General features: G+C 43.4%; 1 protein-coding gene across 2 annotated transcripts in view; it reads right to left on the bottom strand.

The window, feature by feature from the left end:
- Positions 1–1,001: 1,001 nt before the first annotated feature.
- Positions 1,002–20,878, bottom strand: part of FTSJ3 (FtsJ RNA 2'-O-methyltransferase 3) — a 74,947-nt gene continuing 55,070 nt past the window's right edge. For both annotated transcript variants that reach the window (XM_073597101.1, XM_073597102.1), the window contains exons 20-22: positions 16,339–16,522; positions 14,476–14,570; positions 1,002–1,407 (exon numbers count right to left, since the gene is read on the bottom strand). In XM_073597101.1, the coding sequence (XP_073453202.1) occupies positions 1,227–1,407; positions 14,476–14,570; positions 16,339–16,522 (460 nt within the window). In that variant the 3' untranslated portion in view covers positions 1,002–1,226. The remainder of the gene's footprint in view (positions 1,408–14,475; positions 14,571–16,338; positions 16,523–20,878) is intronic.

The raw sequence follows: 20,878 nt of genomic DNA, 5'->3' as shown, positions 1-20,878 counted from the left end.
AAAGTCAATTCTGCCATAGGGGGTAATACCACCTTTTGACGCCAAGGATGTACTTACGTACATATACAGTACATCATTACAGCATTGATATTTTGTTGAATATTTGAAAAAGGAAAATGTTCTCGTTATTACCCATGTATAACATCTTTATCTGTAGGCACGGTTTTTTAAAAAAGGGTTTACGGCTTTTGCCTGTTCAAATAGGATAACAACTTTATTTCATTTTTTACATATAGTTTTAGTACAAGGAACTGTTGATGCATACTTTCAGCATCCAGTTTGCTATAAAGGTCTGTATTCCAACGTATTTGTTCACAGCAGTTCTAAACATGTTTGGCAGCTAGAAGGAAATATGAGGCTTAGAGGGCCTGAAGACTGAAAGTAGATCTCTGTGTATCATCTCAAGATATCCATTGTAATATCATCTTGTACATCCATTCAGCTTTTTTGCTAATTCTGGTGCGAATGCTTTATTTGCCAATATAATGCACTGCAGTAGCTTTTAAAAAAGCTCTCAATGACCCCAACTTCTTCCAAAAATGAATCTAGACAGTGTGCTTAATAACTGGAATTTGACCCAGTAAGGAACCCCTGCACATGGCGTAGATTGTAAATAGCTAGTGATCCACAAGAGACTTCTGAGGTTGATGTTGAAGAACGCCTGTGCCTTTGGAACAATGTATCCTATAAAGAATTCTCTCTCCCCCATAAGTATAGCCCACCTCATATAATACTTGTCTTCCTCTCGATTCCAACATTTCTCACTGGGCATCCCTAACGGCGTAACACATTTCCTCTAAGTGCCGCAGTCCCACTCATTCCTATGGGAGATCTGTATTCCGCTGGAGGCCGCCATGAGTCAGTCTTTCCCATAGGAATGAATGGGGCAGCAGCTTGCATGCGCATTAAGGGGGGGGGGTGGGAGTGGAGGATTTACTAAAGGATAGCTTATAATCGTGGTACAGTTGCCCTTACAATGCAAGATACCAAGCGCACATACAAACTTTGTGTTTCATTTATTTACTGGCACCAACATGGAGCCCACAAATTGTCACCAACAGAAATGAGCTTCAGTTTCAAACAAAGGGGTACAGATGCCCTTCATTGTGGCATACGGTAAACCAGTAACTGGTAGTAGACTACAGAGATCTGTTCATACAAGATATATAATATCTATAGAGTAGTCACATGACCCATGCAGGCACTTAAAATTCCCCATGTGATGACTACTTCCTCTTCCTCTGTTGTCTCTGCTCTCCCCTCATGTCCTTCTTCATTCTCCCATCCACAACCTTAAACTGCCCCTTGATTCCGGGAGGGCGGCGCACCTTCTTTCCAACACCTTTCTTGGATACCACATATGTCACTTGGCGCTTCTCCTTCCCAAGGCCTGCTTTCTTGTATATACTGCAAATGTAAACAGCAAGAAGTAATAAGTAAACCATTACAGAAATATCAACTGATAAAAGACAGGTGCACTGTAGTCTTAGAGCCCTTTCACACCGGGCCGCCCATAGCGTCAGCGGTAAAACGCCGTTATTCTTAGCGGCGTTTTACCGTCGTATTAGCGGCGCAGAAAGGGTTAAAACCGCCTGCAATGCGCCGCAATAGAGGCGTTTTGCCGGCGGTATCCCAGCGCTGCCCCATTGATTTCAATGGGGAGCAGCGGTGAAGGAGCGGTAAACACACCGCTCCAAAGAAGCTGCTGGCAGGACTTTTTTTCCCGTCCTGCCAGCGCAGCGATCCGGTGTGAAAACCCTCGGGCTTTCACACTGGAGACAATGCTGCAGCTGTTTGAGGGCGGATTGCAGGCGCTATTTTTAACGCTATAGCGCCTGCAAAACGCCCTCGGTGTGAAAGGGGTCTTAATGTCCACAGAGAACATGTTTGGAATTGTCCAAATTAACATTAAAGTAGTAGTAATGTCAGCATTGTAAAAAGTTGCTGACAGGCAGGGTACGTATGACAGAAGAGACCCTATCGGTCTCAAATGCTTCCTCCTACCTGTCAGCCGTGATGCACAGCTCAGCGAACATTTACGGCCCCGATCTGTGCTGCTGCGATGAGACGCCATCTTGGCCCGGCCATTCAAAAGGCCGAAGGCACAAAACCCAAAAGGAAGACCAGGCGAAGATGTAAGCGCCCGGGACCCGCCGGATGGATCACAGCACTGGGGGGCTCGGTTTAATAGGTAAGTGGCATAATATGCCGTGCATACTAGTACATTATTGCATAACCCACAGCAGACTTTACTACCGCTTTAACCTTTTTACCACCAGATTTGTTTTTCTAATTTTTCACAAATCATAAAAATTGAATCTCCTAAAACAAAATTAGGATTTTTATTTTACCTGTAAAACATTTTTCTTGGTGCTCACTACAGGGCTCTTCATATACATGACTACTTGGATTATGTCACCACAGATCAGTTGGCCAAAAGAAGGCAGGAATTCCCCACCCAGGCATAACCCCTCCTAGTTCATGTGCAGCTCAGTTTACATTTCCAGCATGGTGCCCGTGTGCTGGGATGTCTGAACTCCTGCACTTACGTAATTAGCGTTACGTGATCCTGCGCTGGCCAATCAGGACAACCAAAGAAGCTGGGGAGAAGATACTCGCACTGGCAAGGGACCTCACGAACCCCAGACCCTTCCTGGGTAAGTATTTCCAGATTTAGCTCACAGAGACTATATCCACAGCACTGTGGTGCATTAACATGTTGCATGAAAACTGCTCAATGATTTGAAAATGGTTGCCAACAAACTGATAATCAGATCTCCCTATTTTGTAGCAATGTATTGTGTGTTGTGGTGCGCTGTAACGCAGGTGCATTGGTGGAGTGTTGGGGTCGGAGGAAATGACATGCAGCACGTGCATTAAAATGTGCATTTTCTGCCCGCCACGGCAACAATATAAGTTAAAAGAAGGAAAGTTCTTTGGCATTCCCTACATGCAGTTTCTCTCTTGAAGCCGATTTGTGCTGCACTATCAATATATAGTAAATTAAATTGGGGTAGGATAATTTAGGTGTATATATAAAAAAAAAAAAAAAAAACAATGGAACCTTGGATTACGAGCATAATCCGTTCCAGGAAAATGCTTGTAATCCAAAGCACTCGCATATTAAAGCGAGTTTCCCCATAAAAGTCAATGGAAACGAAGATAATTTGTTCCACAGTGACTTCTATTGTATGCAATACCGCATGTGGCCAGAGGTGGGGGGGCCGGAGAGATTCGGAAATGCACGGAGACCATTCGGAGCCGCTCAGATGCACTCGAAAAGCCTCGGAAACACTCCTGAGTATTTCCAAGGGGCTCCGAGTGTCACCGGCGCCCCCACACCTCTGGCAAAATGCGGTACTGCACACTGCAAAGGTTTGAATCTTGCTCTTTTTGCAAAACAACACTCGCAAACCGAGTCAGGATTTTTTAAAAATAATAGCTCGTATTTCAAAATGCTTGTTAACTGCATTACTCGCAATCCGAGGTATTACTGCATATCTGTTTAATGGTGAAGGGTTAGCACCATTGGCAGTTTTTTATTGTTGTGTCCCTGCTGGGGTGATTCCCCCCCACTATTTGTGTTCACAAATATTGTGAGTGGGACTTGTAAATGCAAAACCTTCCCTATCTTATCTAAATTAACCACTTGCCGACCGGGCCATAGCCGAAAGACGGCTGCAGCGCGGTCAGCTAGTTCCGGGTGGACGTCCATGGACGTCCTCCCAGAATACTGCTCTCGCGTGCCCCCTGGGGCGCGCCCCCGAGAACTTCCGTGACCGCCGGGTCCAGAGGACCCGGCGCATCACGGATCACGGTAAACGGCCGCTGATCGCGGGCGTTTACCATGTGATCGCTCCGTCAAATGACGGAGCGATCACATGTCAACAGACCGGCGTCATGTCATGACGCCGGTTCCTCCCTCCCCTCTCTGTACCGATCAGTACAGTGCGAGGGGAGAGGGGGAGGGATCGGATGGCAGCACCGCTGTGGGCTGCATGTGTAGTGCCCACAGCGGTGCTCAGTGACAATTGCAGTCACATCCATCCATCCCTCCATGCTCAGCCATCCCTGCAATATACCCTGCAATACTCTGCATAATACCCTGCAATACTCTGCATAATACCCTGCAATACTCTGCATAATACCCTGCAATACTCTGCATTATACCCTGCAATGCTCTGCATTACACCCTGCATAATACCCTGCATAATACCCTGCAATACTCTGCATTATACGCTGCAATGCTCTGCATTACACCCTGCATAATACCCTGCATAATACCCTGCAATACTCTGCATAATACCCTGCAATACTCGGCATTATACCCTGCAATACTCTGCATTATACCCTGCAATACTCGGCATTATACCCTGCAATACTCTGCATTATACCCTGCAATACTCTGCATAATACCCTGCATAATACTCTGCATTATACCCTGCAATATTCTGCATAATACCCCGCAATACTCTGCATTATACCCTGCAATACTCTGCATTATACCCTGCAATACTCTGCATAATACCCCGCAATACTCTGCATTATACCCTGCAATATTCTGCATAATACCCCGCAATACTCTGCATTATACCCTGCAATACTCTGCATAATACCCCGCAATACTCTGCATTATACCCCGCAATACTCTGCATAATACCCCGCAATACTCTGCATTATACCCGGCACTACTCTGCATTATACCCGGCACTACTCTGCAATATACCCGGCACTACTCTGCAATATGCCCAGCAATACTCTGCAATATACCCTGCACTACTCTGCAATACTCCGCAATTTTTAACCAGCTCCCGCCCACAGTCATATGACGTCCTTGACTTTGAGCGGGGATATCTGAATGATGGGTGCAGCTACAGGCATCATTCAGATATCAGCTTTTTCAGCCGGACATTTCCTACACCATAAGAATGATCATAGCGGCTGTTCCACTGCTTGATCGTTCTTATGGGAGGCGAGAGGGGACGCCCCCCCCCCTTCCCGCCACCCTCCGGTGCTTCTACCGACTCACCGCTACGATCGAAGCCAAGATCGTTTTTTTTTTATATTATTTCAGGCTTCCCAGCCTAGAGGTGAGATGTGGGGTCTTATTGACCCCATATCTCACTGTAAAGAGGACCTGTCATGCCATATTCCTATTACAAGGATGTTTACATTCCTTGTAATAGAAATAAAAGTGATCAAAAATTTTTTTTGGGGGGAAAAAGTGTCAAACTAAAATAAATAAAGTAAAATAAACAATTAAAAAAAAAAATGTTTAAAGCGCCCATGTCTGTGAGCTCGCATGCAGAAGCGAACGCATACGTAAGTCCCGCCCACATATGAAAACGGTGTTCAAACCACATGTGAGGTATCACTGCGAACGTTGGAGCGAGAGCAATAATTTTGGCCCTAGACCTCCTCTGTAACTCAAAACATGTAACCAGTAAAATATTTTAAAGCGTCACCTATGGAGATTTTTAAGTAGCGACGTTTGGCACCATTCCACGAGAGTGTGCAATTTTGAAAGGTGACATGTTGGGTATCTATTTACTCGGCGTAACTTCATCTTTCACATTATGCAAAAACATTGGGCTAACTTTACTGTTTTGTTTTTTTTAAAGCACAAAACTGTTTTTTTTCCCAAAAAAACGCCTTCGAAAAATTGCTGCGCAAATACCGTGCAAGATAAAAAGTTGCAACAACCGCCATTGTATTCTCTAGGGTCTTTGCCAAAAAAAAAAAAAATATATATATATATATATATAATGTTTTGGGGTTCTATGTAATTTTCTAGCAAATCAATTATTATTTTTACATGTAGGAGAGAAATATAAGAATTGGCCTGGGTGCTCCAGAACGCCTGAAGGTGCTCCCTGCATGTTGGGCCTCTGTATGTGGCCACGCTGTGTAAAAGTCTCACACATGTGGTATCGTCGTACTCGGGAGTAATAGCAGAATGTGTTTTGGGGTGTAATTTGTGGTATGCATATGCGGTGTGTGAGAAATAACCTTCTAATATGACAATTTTGTGAAAAAAAAAAATCTTGATTTTGCAAAGAATTGTGGGAAAAGATGACAATTTCAAAAAAACTCACCATGCATCTTTCTAAATACTTTGGAATGTCTTCTTTCCAAAAAGGGGTCATTTGGGGGGTATTTGTACTTTTCTGGCATGTTAGGGTCTCAAGAAATGAGATAGGCCATCAAGTACTTCAGGTGTGATCAATTTTCAGATATTGGCACCATAGCATTTGGACTCTATAACTTTCACAAAGACCAAATAATATCCACCGATTTGTACTTATTTTTACCAAAGGTATGTAGCAGTATAAATTTTGGCCAAAATTTACGAAGAAAAATTACTAATTTGCTAAATTTTATAATAGAAACGAAGAAAAATGCATTTTTTTACCAAATTTTCAGTCTTTTTTCTTTTATAGCGCAAAAAATAAAAAACCCAACGGTGATTAAATACTGCCAAAAGAAAGCTCTATTTGTGTGAAAAAAGGACAAAAATTTCATATGGGTAAAGTGTTGTATGACTGAGTAATTGTCATTCAAAGTGTGAGAGCATCGAAAGCTGAAAATTGGTCTGGTTAGGAAGGGGGTTTAAGTGCCCAGTTGTCAAGTGGTTAATCAATAAAATTAAAAAAAAAAAAAAAGATTTGGGTTTATTATGTAGATTTTAAATCACCCATTATTGGGGGTACAATAAAACCATTATGCATTCTGTAATGAACTCCAAACCATCAGCAACTAAAGAAGTAGAAGGTTTCAGGACTTAGAGCAAAGAGAAGAAAAATAAGAATAGATGGCATCTCTGAAAATGAAGAAAGCACAGCTACTAAGTGGTCAAGGTATTAACTCAGAAGGAACCCAGCAACAATGCATTACTATTACAACTGTATGGTCACAAGTGGGGAGATTTACTAAAACTGGGGCACTCAGAATCACAAGCAGCTGTGCATTGTTGCCAGTTTCTAACTTCAGCTTGTTGAATTAAAGCGGCTGTAACCCTAAAAAAAAAAAAAATTATCCTGTTCCTTTAATCACTTCAGCTCCGGAAGGTTTACCCCCCTTCCTGACCAGGCCATTTTTTGTGACATGGCACTGCGTTACTTTAACTGACATTTGCGCGGTCGTGTAACACTGTACCTAAACAAAATTTATGTCCCTTTTTTGGTGGTATTTGACCACCTCTGCGGTTTTTATTTTTTGTGCTATAAACAAACTTTTTTTAAAAAAAAAAAAAAAACAATATTTTTTACTTTCTGCTATAAAACACATCCAATATATATATATATATATATATATATATATATATATATATATATATATATATATATATATATATATATATATATATATATATATATTTTTTTTTTTTTTAAATCTAATTGCTTCATCAATTTAGGCCAATATCTAGTCTGCTACATATTTTTGGTAAAGTAAAATGCCAATAAGTGTATATTGATTGGTTTGCGCAAAACTTATCGTGTCTACAAACTATGAGGTATTTTTATTTATTTATTTTTTTACTCTTGCTGCACTGACTTGCAGCTATGGATCAATACCCAAGACCCATAGCAGCAAGTCAGTGCAGCAAGAGCAGAGTGCAAGCTTGTGGAACCACAGGTGCCAGCAGACCTACAGCAGCAAAAGCCCATGGAACTGCTCATGACCATAGGAGTGGGAATAATATGAATTGGAGAGCACCCATCCATTGTCTTGGTGAATTATTTGAGATATCCTGGAAGATAAACCCTTGATATTATTGTCTGGGCATAACATATCCAAAGCGTGATTTGACATAATTCTGGTAAGTGCAATCCCTAGGGGAGTGGAATCACGTGGTGCGGTGAAGGTGGATTCTCCATACCCCTGACGATTTCCCATGAACTGTCCTCCAAGCACTTAGACCGGATTTGTCTCACTTGGTGTTTTTTCACTATTGTCATCTAACATATCGTTTTAAAGCACATGCTTTGCCTTTTTAGACTTTTTAGAATGAACTTTATGGCTTATGATGTATTGTAATAATATAGTGACTGCTAGTTATACCAACTTTTTATTACGAGTAATTAACGCTCATATAGATTGAAGCAACAGATAAATGACCCTGCTTACTCTAGTTTGACTGTCACTGTACCAATGACACTGGCAGGCAAGGGGTTAACATCAGGGACGATCAAAGGGTTAAATGCGTGCCAGACATGTGTGTTACTACTGTGGGGGAGGTGCTTCTACTAGAAGAAGGCATAGATCAGTGCCCCTGCTTAGCAGAAACACAGGATCCATGTCTTCTGTAGTGACAGAATGGCGATCTGCCTTGTTTACGTAGGCAGACCGCTGTTCTGCCTGTATACTGAAGCATGGGTGGGTGCCGGTGGACATAAAGTCCGCTGTACCCGCCAATGAGCTATGAGTAAGCACTCAGTCCTGAGTGCGAAACGCGTCAGCTTACCTGTACTTTCTGCATGACAGTCTTGTTGTTTTGATGATCCCATTTTTTCAATAAAGTGAAGTTTTTTGACTACATCCAGTGTGCGGCATCCAAATCTTCTCCTCCATTCAAGCCTACCCGCCAATCAGCTCCCGCTGTGTATAATTACAGCAGGAGCGGGCCGCCGACCGGCGTGTGCCCCAAACCCGGAGGTGCAGGATCACATACCACGTATGCAGAAGAGCCACTTTGCCACTGTATATCTACAGTGTAATTTGTACATATGTAACTTGTCCCTTTCTATCATCTAAAATACCTGGCTGATCCTGCCCACCCCTCTGTAAACTGACCACGTTTATCATGTTGCGGATCAATGATACCATGGTCAGTTTACGTGCCTTCGTCATCCCGCTGTCTCTCCTCTTTCCCCCTCCCTTCCTGCCGGTCAGCTAGTCTCTGTAGATTTGCTCCCCACCCCTCCCCTCTTGCTGATAAAAAAACTTTGTTTTCTTACTAGAATTCCCAGTGTTAGATTAAGTTATTTGCCCCCAGTGTATGTTCTTTATAAAAAAATATGCCGCTTTATACCTTATTTCAGAGTGGCGCTCACGGGACCGCACGCTGCTCTCCTCCCCTCCTCCCAGCTGACGTCAGCGGGGGGATTCTCAGCCCCTCCCACTGTAGTTCTCAGATCGGGGGGAGGAAAGCAGTGGGTGGTCACGTGAGCGCCGAGCGGTGCTCTGAAATAAGGTATAAAGTCACATATTTTTTATAAAGCACATACACATGGGATTTTAGAAAGAACACAAAGTAGTTTTACAACCACCTTAAGCTTTAACAATAAAACCTTGATGCCGATTGGTTGCCATGCACATCTGCACCAGATTCTGCACTCTCCAGTTTTAGTAAATCTCCCCCAATTTTTTAATTATTAACATATATAAATACACTCTCACCCATGTGATTTATTGGGAACACCTGTATACCTGCTTATTCACACAATTCTCTAATCAGCCAATCAAGGCAGCAGCGCAATATATAAAATCGTTCAGATACAGGCCAGGAGCTTCGACTAATGTTCACATCAAACACCCTAATGGGGAAGAATGTGATCTCTTTCATTTTGAATGTGACATGATTGCTGGTGCCAGACAGGCTGGTGTATTTCTTTAGCTGCTGATCTCCTGGGATATTCACACAAAACATCCTCTAGAGTTTATGGAGAATGGTACAGAGAACAAATCATTCAGCAAGCAGCAGTTCTGCGGACGGAAAGGCCATTCTGAAGAGGTCGGAGGTAAATGGCCGGATTGGCAGGAGATGATGGAAAAGCTACAGTAATTCAGCTAACCACTCTTTATGACCGTGGTGAATAGAAAAGCATCTCAGAATGGACAACACATGGAACCACGGGGAGGATGAGCTACAACACCCAAGAGCAGAAAGATGAGGCTGAAGGACGCAGGGTCACCCAAACTAGAAAAATGTAGCCTTGGTCTGATGGATCTCAGTTCCTGCTGAGGAATATTGATGGTAGGCCAATCACCAGATCTGAATTCAATAGAAAATCTTTGGGATGTGATAAGTAGGAGATTCTTCGCATGAATGTACAGCTGACAAATCTTCAGCAATGAAATGAAATCATGTCATCAAGGACCAGAATCTTCAAGAAATGTTTATGAAATGTGTGATCCATGCCACGAAGATTTCAGAGTAAAGGGAAGCCCTGCCCAGTCTTATAGGGCATACACACGGTCGGACTTTGTTCGGACATTCCGACAACAAAATCCTAGGATTTTTTCTGACGGATGTTGGCTCAAACTTGTCTTGCATACACACGGTCACACAAAGTTGTGGGAAAATCCGATCGTTCTGAACGCGGTGACGTAAAACACGTACGTCGGGACTATAAACGGGGCAGTGGCCAATAGCTTTCATCTCTTTATTTATTCTGAGCATGCGTGGCACTTTGTCCGTCGGATTTGTGTACACACGATCGGAATTTCCGACAACGGATTTTGTTGTCAGAAAATTTTATAGCATGCTCTCAAACTTTGTGTGTCGGAAAATCCGATGGAAAATGTCCGATGAAGCCCACACACGGTCGGAATTTCCGACAACACGCTCCGATCGGACATTTTCCATCGGAAAATCCGACCGTGTGTACGGGGCATTAGTATAGTATATTTTTTTATATTAAAGCGGAACTAACAAATTTTTTTTAATCTTTCCATCTATTAAATCTTCTGCCCTTGTTGTTTTACCTTTGGATAGTAAAACATTTTTTTTCTGCCACTAAATACCTTATACAGCCCACTTCCTGTTTCTTATCTGGTCATTAGCCTAGGCTTATGACATCATGCACAGCTCTCTCTCTCACTCTCCTGAGAGTTTGCCAGGAAGGGAGGGGGATGAGTCATAAGAGGGCCAATAAGAGCTGCAGAGCTGGAGGTGTGCCTCTGTGTAAAACCAGGAAGTGAACAGGCAGCAGCTTCAGCTGCCCACAGTTAAAAAGGATGCAGCAAAACCCGTATTTATCGGCATATAACACGTAGAGGCGTATAACACATACCTTCATTTTAGGAGGGAAGTTTCAGAAAAAAAACTTACATTTTAAATAACGAACTTTGAAGCAAAAAAAGGGTCAGTGCCCATCAATGCAGCCTCACCATTGCCCATTTGCAGCCTGATCAATGCCATCTGCAGCCTCACAATTGCCCATCAATGCAGCTTGATCACTGCCCATCTGCAGCCTCACCATTGCCCATCAATGCAGCCTCACAATTGCCCATCAATGCAGCTTGATCAATGCCCATCTGCAGCCTCACCATTGCCATGAATGCAGCCTGATCAGTGCCCATCTGCAGCCTCAATTCAGATTCCTGCTGCCTTAGAGCGGACAGGGAGGGGGGCGGGACAAGCGCTGTCAGAATACATACAGCGACCTGTTTACTCGGCGGCCTCTTTAATACAAAGTCCCGCCTTCTGGACCGGCTTCTATGATAGATAGAACACTGGTCCAATGCCGGCCCAGGAGACGGGACTTCCTTTTACAGAGGCCACTGAGTAAACAGGAGATTCTCACTGTATGTAATCTGATGGCGCTTGTCTCGCCCCCCTCCCCGTTCCCTCCTAGGCAGCCCAAATTGCAGCATCGGCGTATAACACGCACACACTATTTGCACCCGATTTTCAGGGTCAAAAAGTGTGTGTTATACGCCAATGAATACAGTATATAAAATAATATGCAATGTAGTCGGAGGGAAGCTTCAGAATGGCAAATATGTTTTTATTACAAATTATGTGAGCAGACTGCAGTTTCTCTTTAAATGAGAAGTGTGGCCAATTTTTTTTTTGGCCAAACTTCCTTTGTTGGTTACAAAAGATAAAAGTCTTGCGAGCCACAATAATCCTATGCTCAGTATACAAGCAGTAACAAGTTGTTATATACCGAGAATATATCAAAGATAAATATCTAGCAGCAGACGCAGTCCACGTACTTATAACCGTGCAGAGAATATACCATAAGAAGATTTGCGTTGCGCTTGATTAAATATCATACGGGGAAATATCCAAAATCACTTGTGAAAATAATGTCACTGCTCACATATAATGTGCATAATTGTGCAAAAAATATATATATAAAAAAGGTTTGCGTTGTGCTTGATTATATATCATACGGGTTAATATCAAATTCTATTGTAAAATTAAAATAATTTATATCACTCACATGCAATATGCATACAATATATATATAAACCTGTGAACAGTTAAAATATGAAGTGCACACATGCACCTTGAATGGTGCTAAAATATAATTGTGCGTAAATTATATATCAAATGTAGTGACAAAACTTGAAAAAACATGCAATGCTCTTATAACGTGCAACATGCAAATATCTATTGAAATATTAAACATAAAACGCACACTGCGTTTGTAGAGATGCAATCAACAATTCTCATATTAGTGTCCCAAAATAAAAAGTGCTTCCATATCCATAAGAATCAAAAAACTTCCAAATCCTCCAATGTGCTGAATTCCAGTGCCATAAACAACCGTGATGTGCCTCTGTGCCCCCCCACAGTGGTTGCGCTCACCTTGGAGCGTGTGACACAGTGTTTAAATTGTGTCAAAACACGCTGTGTAGCCACCCCCTGGGCTATGTATGGTTAGCTAGATCGATCTCCACTCTGGGTCAGTTTGGCTCCATAGACATCATTCATAAAAACGAAAAGAGACTATATAGTGTAATCCAATTTAAAGTATTTATTCGAACGACAATTTTCCCACAAAAGGGTTACTCACATTTCCTTGGTGCTATTGCGCACCAAACAATCCAAAGCTCTGAAGGGTATACCGAATGGTCTGCCGCGGGGTATGCGCTTCTCCCGGCTCAGCTGCTCACTGCTCAGCTGTTCGCTGCTCACTCCGTCCTGGCCCCTCCCCTACGCGTGTTCGACACAGGGAGTCACGTGTCTTCATCAGGGGGATCCCGCGTCGAACACGCGTAGGGGAGGGGCCAGGACGGAGTGAGCAGCGAACAGCTGAGCAGTGAGCAGCTGAGCCGGGAGAAGCGCATACCCCGCGGCAGACCATTCGATATACCCTTCAGAGCTTTGGATTGTTTGGTGCGCAATAGCACCAAGGAAATGTGAGTAACCCTTTTGTGGGAAAATTGTCGTTCGAATAAATACTTTAAATTGGATTACACTATATAGTCTCTTTTCGTTTTTATGAATGATGTCTATGGAGCCAAACTGACCCAGAGTGGAGATCGATCTAGCTAACCATACATAGCCCAGGGGGTGGCTACACAGCGTGTTTTGACACAATTTAAACACTGTGTCACACGCTCCAAGGTGAGCGCAACCACTGTGGGGGGGCACAGAGGCACATCACGGTTGTTTATGGCACTGGAATTCAGCACATTGGAGGATTTGGAAGTTTTTTGATTCTTATGGATATGGAAGCACTTTTTATTTTGGGACACTAATATGAGAATTGTTGATTGCATCTCTACAAACGCAGTGTGCGTTTTATGTTTAATATTTCAATAGATATTTGCATGTTGCACGTTATAAGAGCATTGCATGTTTTTTCAAGTTTTGTCACTACATTTGATATATAATTTACGCACAATTATATTTTAACACCATTCAAGGTGCATGTGTGCACTTCATATTTTAACTGTTCACAGGTTTATATATATATTGTATGCATATTGCATGTGAGTGATATAAATTATTTTAATTTTACAATAGAATTTGATATTAACCCGTATGATATATAATCAAGCACAACGCAAACCTTTTTTATATATATATTTTTTGCACAATTATGCACATTATATGTGAGCAGTGACATTACTTTCACAAGTGATTTTGGATATTTCCCCGTATGATATTTAATCAAGCGCAACGCAAATCTTCTTGTGGTATATTCTTTTGTTGGTTATGAGTAAACTTAATGTTGTGCTTCTGTAACCTAGAGTCAGCTTTTAGTGGGCTATAGCTCGCTGTTCAGGTTCTGAAAGGAGCCCAACCATATTGTCGAGGTCAACAAGACAACGGCGGCGCTAAAGGGGTATTAAATGATCAAACCATATGATAATGAACACAGTAAAACAATACGCAAATAATGTCCATATTTCAAAAGTCCATAGTTGTGGATTCGCTATGTCAAGCACCAGTGGCAGCACCCTTAGAGTAAAGCAAAGACTCTGCAATATCAAAGGGGAACACAGAGGGTCGTCCATGTGTTCCCCTTTTATATTGTCGAGGTCCACCAAGCTGCCTGATTGACAGCTGGTTCTCAGTGTGCAGCTGAGACCCGAAGCCAGCTGTGTCCATCCCTTCTCCAGCCCAGCACGCCAGTGAGCACTGGAGGGGCAGAGTGGAGAGCTGTGACTAGCAGCTCTTTCATGCACAGTACTCCATCTCAGAGCTGATGTGGGACAGCTGCGATGAGTATAAAGGTTTGTTTTCAATTCCCATACTTCTCCTTTAAACAATTCCCCAAGAAAGTCACCCACCTGCGAAGATGAGATGCTTTTTCTCTCTCTGAAATGTCTACGGTGTTAACCACTGCTTCTGCTTTTTTCTTGGCTTGCTCCATCTTTTTTAGCATCTACAGAATAAACATTAAAAAAAAATAAAAATGTTACTTATGCACGTAATCCTTTTATTTCCCAGCAACTCAAGGCCACAGGCAGAGCTGATCCTGCCAATGAGCACGGTGATAAGGTATTCACTATGCATCAGTGGCATTGTGTTAGTATAATCACTGGGAAAACAGCACAGAGAATCAGAATCTGCATCCCAGTAATATATGTTGTCAAATCTGGACACAATCTGAAGGGTTGGAACTTGCTGCAACAGTAAGACATAATAAGAGGTGGCAGCGCTGCAGATAAATTCCAGGTAATCCACTAAATGTAAAGTCTTACTACACATAAACATCAAAAGATTCTGTTCAGCCAGTGTGATCAGTCTTGGAGAATCTATGTCTGGGGGGGGGTAAATTATCCCCAAAAAGGTTGCTCTAAATACAGGAAAAAGTCACAACGGGTGCCTGGGAACAAATCCACAGAAGAGAAGAAGAATGGACCACACGGTTATGAGTCCCCAATAGTATATGTCCTTATACAGTGCTGTGAAAAAAGTATTTGCACCCTTCCTGTTTTTGTTTTTTTTTATTTATTTTCATATTTGTCACACTTAAATGATTCAGATCATCAAACAAGGATTCTGTATTTACTCAAGTTATCTTTGTGTAATATTAAAATGTGTTTTAATGATCTGAATCATTTCAGTGCAACAAATCTGCAAAAAAAATAAAAACAAAATCAGGAAGGGGGCAAATACTTTTTCACAGCACTGTATATGCCAATGTGTTTCAGAGGCTTTCACATGCTCCCCTTCAACATGGCTAATAAAAAAAATACATTTTTAAAATAGATGTGTATATTTTATACTAGATGCACATTTTTATATTTATTCTTTTAAAAAAATGTAAACTTTTTGATGAAGAGGTATGTAAAAGCCCTTGAAACATGGTGTATATGATATAAGGAGATATATATTCTATTTTAGGCTTATACACAGTGTAGCGCTCCATAATCCTTTTCTGCTGACACTTTATTGATCGTCACACTACTGAGATCCTGCCCGGAATCTTTCTTCCAAGACCATCCCCTCCAGACCCCAAAAACATGCTAGATGGATAGCACTGTACAATGCAATAGAGCCTGGGTGGATAACAGTGCTAGCACTATCATTCCAAGCCATATCTTTGCTGTACAGATTTCAAGTTATTAAAGGGTAAGTTCACCTTCACAGAAAAATCTGTAAGGTGAACTTTAACAGGACCCCTCCTCACCCAACCCCCCCAGGTCCCACTGACCTAGACCGCAGGAAACTACCGTTCTGATCCCCGGTATATCCACGTCAGAAATCTGGGGCTTAGAAATCCCCTTGGCATCCACATGGTTTCTTCCCAGTTGACAGGATGGGCTATGCAGCTTCTGATTGGTCGTCTCCGCCCATGTGACGGTGCTGACCAATTAGAATGTTCCGAAATGTCCCATCTGACGAGGTACATTTTGGACATTCAGCTGAGGGGATTTCTAAGCCCTGGACTCCTGACATGGACATATCGGGGCTAAGAACGGGAGATCGCCCGCAGCCCAGGTTAGCAGGACCGAGGGGGGGAGAAGAAGGTTGATGGGGGTTAGGAGGGGGTCCTGTGTAAGTGCACCTTACAGATTATTTTTCTTTAATGTAGTATTTCAAATGTATATTTAATGCCAGCTAACTGGACTGGGTGAATTGTTGTTTCACTGTCAGCTTGGCCCGAGGCCACCTGTCATTCCAATCATAATTACAAGACATCTCACCCTTCTTCGCTTCCTGGCTTTTGCTTCAGCCACTTTCTTGATTGGTCGAGCGTTCAGCTCTCGTTGCCTTTGGCGGTATTCCTCCATTGTCTGACGGTCCACAGGAACCTGGACATTGCGATGCTTGCGTTCCTCAGAAATAAACCAGTCTGGGAGTTCGTCTTCATCATCATTAAAAGCACGCCTGTGGAGAGGTGGAAAACGAAGATGAGGAGAATGTAACTAAAATGAGGATAAAATACAAAGTCACAATTTCTATCTTTTTATTACGCGATAAAGTGGGAAAGGGGTTAAACTCTCCATTCAATTCATACTCCGTAATCTGGAAAACTCTCTATAGGATTGAACATTCAGAGATTTTGACAAGTGACTCAAGTTTCTTTTCCAATAGTTTTTATTGAAAGTATTTCAGAGTACAAAAAGGCAAAAAATAGGATTTTTTAAAACAGCTTACCTGTAAAATCCTTTTCTTTCGAAGGACATCACGGGACACAGAGCCACAGTAATTACTGATGGGTTATATAGGTATCACTGGTGATTGGACACTGGCACACCCTATCAGGAAGTTCAACCCCCTATATAATCCCTCCCCCTTGCAGGGATACCTCAGTTTTGTAGCCAAGCAATATAGTGTATTAGAAGAGGGGCGGGACCTCTGTGTCCTGTGATGTCCATCGAAAGAAAAGGATTTTACAGGTAAGCTGTTTTAAAAAGTCCTATTTTCTTTATCGAACATCACGGGACACAGAGCCACAGTAATTACTGATAAGAAATGTCCCAGAGCAATGCTACCTGAGGGGGGGGAACCACGACCAAGTAGGGTGCAATCAGACCTGAGGACCCTGTACCGCTGCCTGCAGCACACTACGCCCAAAGGCGATATCGTCATGCCTTCTCACATCCACCTGATAGAATCTGGTGAATGTATGAACTGAAGACCAGGTTGCGGCCTTGCAGATTTGAGCCATAGAGGCCTGGTGATGCACTGCCCAAGAAGCACCAATAGCCCTTGTGGAATGTGCCCTGATCTGAAACGGAGGAATCTTCTGTTTCAAACCGTAAGCTTAAATGATCAACTGTCAAATCCATTTAGAAATGGTAGCTTTTGACGCTGCCTGTCCTCTATTGGGACCCTCTGGCAGCACAAACAAAACATCCGTCTTGCGGATCTGAGTAGTTGCCCCTAGATAGGCCTTAACTGCTCTTACTACATCCAACGAATGTAGAGATCTCTCTTCCGGAGAACAGGGATCTGGAAAAAAGGAAGGTAGAACAATGTCTTGGTTTAAATGAAAATCAGAAACCACCTTCGGTAAAAAACTAGGATGAGGGCGTAGTACCACTCTATCCTTGTGTATAATCAAATAAGGCTCCTTACAGGAAAGAGCTGCTAATTCTGATACTCTTCTAGCAGAAGAGATGGCCACCAGAAAAATTAATTTCCTTGTCAACAAGACCAAAGGAATCTGACTTATTGGTTCAAAAGGCTGTTTCTGTAACACAGCCAGAACCAAATTCAAGTCCCAGGGGTTTAGGGGCGCTTTAACCGGAGGATTAAGACGCATCACCCCCTGCATAAAGTTTCGGACCAAAGAATGCGAAGCAAGTGGCCGCTGAAATAATACTAATAAAGCAGAGACCTGGCCCTTGATGGTACTCAAGGCCAACTTCATCTCTAATCCCATCTGTAGAAAATCAAGGATTCTACCTATGACATATTTCCTGGGATGCCAACCTCTGGATTCACACCAGGTTATATAAGCCTTTCCAGACTCTATGATAAATCATCCTGGAAGCTGGCTTCCTTGCATTAATCAAGGTAGATATCACAGGACCTGAGAGCCCACGACTCTTCAGAACGTGGGTCTCAATAGCCAAACCGTCAAATTTAGCGTTTGTAAGGCAGGATGGAACACTGGACCTTGAGATAACAGGTCTGGGCGTACCGGTAGGGTCCACGGGGAACCCACCGTCATCCTTACTATTTCTGCATACCAAGTCCTTCTGGGCCAAGCGGGGGCAACCAGAAGTACCGTCTTGCTTTCCTGCATGATCCTGCGAAGGAGTCGTGGCAGTAGCAGAATAGGCGGGAATGCGTAAATCAGTGAGAACCGATGCCACGGAATCACCAACGCATCTGTCCCGCATGCAAGAGGATCTTTTGTCCTTGCCACAAATCTATCTTTTTGTTGAATCGGGATGCAAAGAGATCTACATCTGGAACCCCCCATCTTTGGCATATGGCCCAAAAGACGTCGGGATGCAGAGACCATTCCCCTGGAAGTAACTGCTGGCGACTTAGATAGTCCGCCTGCCAATTTTCTATTCCCGGGATGAAAACTGCCGATATGCATGGCACATGCATCTCTGCCCAGACTAAGATCTGGTTCACCTCTTTTTGAGCAGCTCGGCTCCGGGTGCCTCCCTGATGATTGACATAAGCCACTGCTGTGGCATTGTCGGACTGGATCCTGACCGGACAACCCTGTAGCCTGATAGTCCAGGCTTTTAGAGCTAGATGTATCGCCCGGATCTCCAGAATGTTGATGGGTAAGGTCCTCTCTGTCTTGGACCATACCTCTTGGACCGCAGCCTGTTCCAGAACTGCTCCCCAACCTGACAGACTGGCATCTGTTGTTACCACCGTCCAGGTAACCGGTAGAAAGGATTTCCCCTTCTGCAGGTTTTCGGGTATGAGCCACCAATTGAGGCTCTGACGCACCGCATGCGACAGGTGCATCGGAAAGTCTAATGCCTGAACCTTCTTGTTCCAGGTCGACAGAATACTGTGTTGCAGCATTCTTGAGTGAAACTGAGCATAGGGAACTGCTTCGAATGAAGACACCATCTTCCCTAGTAGCCTCATACAAAGGCGGACTGAGGGACCCTTCTTGGTCCTTACTGTCAGAATCAGCTCTCTCAAAGCAGTGATCTTTGCCTGGGGTAGAAATATCTTCTCCTGGCTTGTATCTATAATCAGACCTAAATACTCCAGTCTTCTTACTGGTTTTAGGAAAGACTTTTCTAAGTTGAGGATCCAACCCAGGTGTTCTAGATACCTGACCGTGGTCCTCAAGTTTCCCTTCAAAGAGGCTACCGACCGGTCTATCAAGAGCAGGTCGTCTAGGTATGCTATGACAGCTATACCCTGAGCCCTTAATCTGGCCAGAGGAGGAGCCAAGATCTTTGTGAACACTCGAGGTGCAGTGGCTATCCCGAAAGGCAGAGCCACAAACTGGAAATGGCGCCCTCCTACCTCGAAGCGCAGAAACTTCTGATGAGCAGGAAAAATGGGCACATGCAGATATGCATCTCTGATGTCTATTGATGCCAGAAATTCTCCTCCCTGCAGGGTGGGAACTACTGTTCGAATTGATTCCATGCGGAAGGATTGAATCCTTAGGAATCGGTTCAGATCCCTTAAGTCCAGAATGGGCCTGACATCCCCATTTGGCTTTTGGACCGTAAAAAGGTTGGAATAGAAGCCCAATCCCTGGTCCTTTGCGGGAACTATCATAATGACCTCCTGCGACAAAAGTCGCTCTAACGCTAGAAGGAGCGACTGCTTCTTCTCTGGGTCTCTGGGAACATTTGATCTGAGGAACCGAGGAGAGGGGAATTCCTGAAACTCCAGCTTTTACCCTAAGGTTACCGTGGAGATTACCCATCTGTCCTGGAAGTCCTCCTGCCAGAGCTCTGAGAACTGTCGCAGTCTTCCCCCCACTCGAGTGAGCGGGGGCGCCCCCTCATGCAGAGGTCTTAGTGTTTTGCCTAGTAGGCTTCTTTCCCCAGGACTTCTTTTGTCCCTGGGGTTGACTCTTGTCTCTGGACCCCGATGGAGGCGGCCGTCGAGACTGCCTGGAGGCTGAAGCCCCCGGCGCTGGGGAAAGAGTCCGTTTGAAAGAGGGACGCTTACTCTTCTTCTTGACAGGTAAGAGAGTGCTTTTCCCACAAGAGATTCTCTTGATATAGTTATCCAAGTCCTCTCCAAACAACCTTGCACCACGAAATGGAAACCCAGCCAGTAGCTTCTTACATGGTGCTTCGGCTGACCAATTTTTCAACCATAGGATTCTACATATATGCACCAACCCCAGTGAAAGACGGGAGGTTTGCACGATAGAATCTCTAATGGCGTCAACCACAAAGCATAAGGCCCCTGGAAGGTTAGCAAACCCCTGGGCCTGCTGTTCAGGTAATACTTTGATGACCTGCTTAACATGGTCTCTTAAGTATTGACAGACTCCAATCGCTGCTACTGCAGGTTGGGCCACTGATCCTGCTAAGGAGAAAACATCCTTCAATAGGGATTCCATCCTTTTATCTACAGGATCCCTGAGCATCTGAGCATTGTCTACAGGACAAGTCAGGCTATTATTTACGGAGGAAATGGCGGCATCAATAGCCGGTACTCCCCACATTTTAATAAACTTTTCTTCCATCAGATAAAGTGTTGAAAACTTTCTCGGCGGAAAAAAACGTTTGTCTGGGTGATCCCACTCAGAATAAATAAGCTTTTCAAGTAAAGTATGAACAGGAA

This window comes from Aquarana catesbeiana, linkage group LG08 (genome assembly GCF_042186555.1).
Source record: "Aquarana catesbeiana isolate 2022-GZ linkage group LG08, ASM4218655v1, whole genome shotgun sequence".
In the NCBI taxonomy this organism is placed as follows: domain Eukaryota; kingdom Metazoa; phylum Chordata; class Amphibia; order Anura; family Ranidae; genus Aquarana; species Aquarana catesbeiana.
The sequence above is the reverse complement of the archived record's forward strand: the minus strand, read 5'-3'. Positions and strand labels throughout refer to the sequence as shown.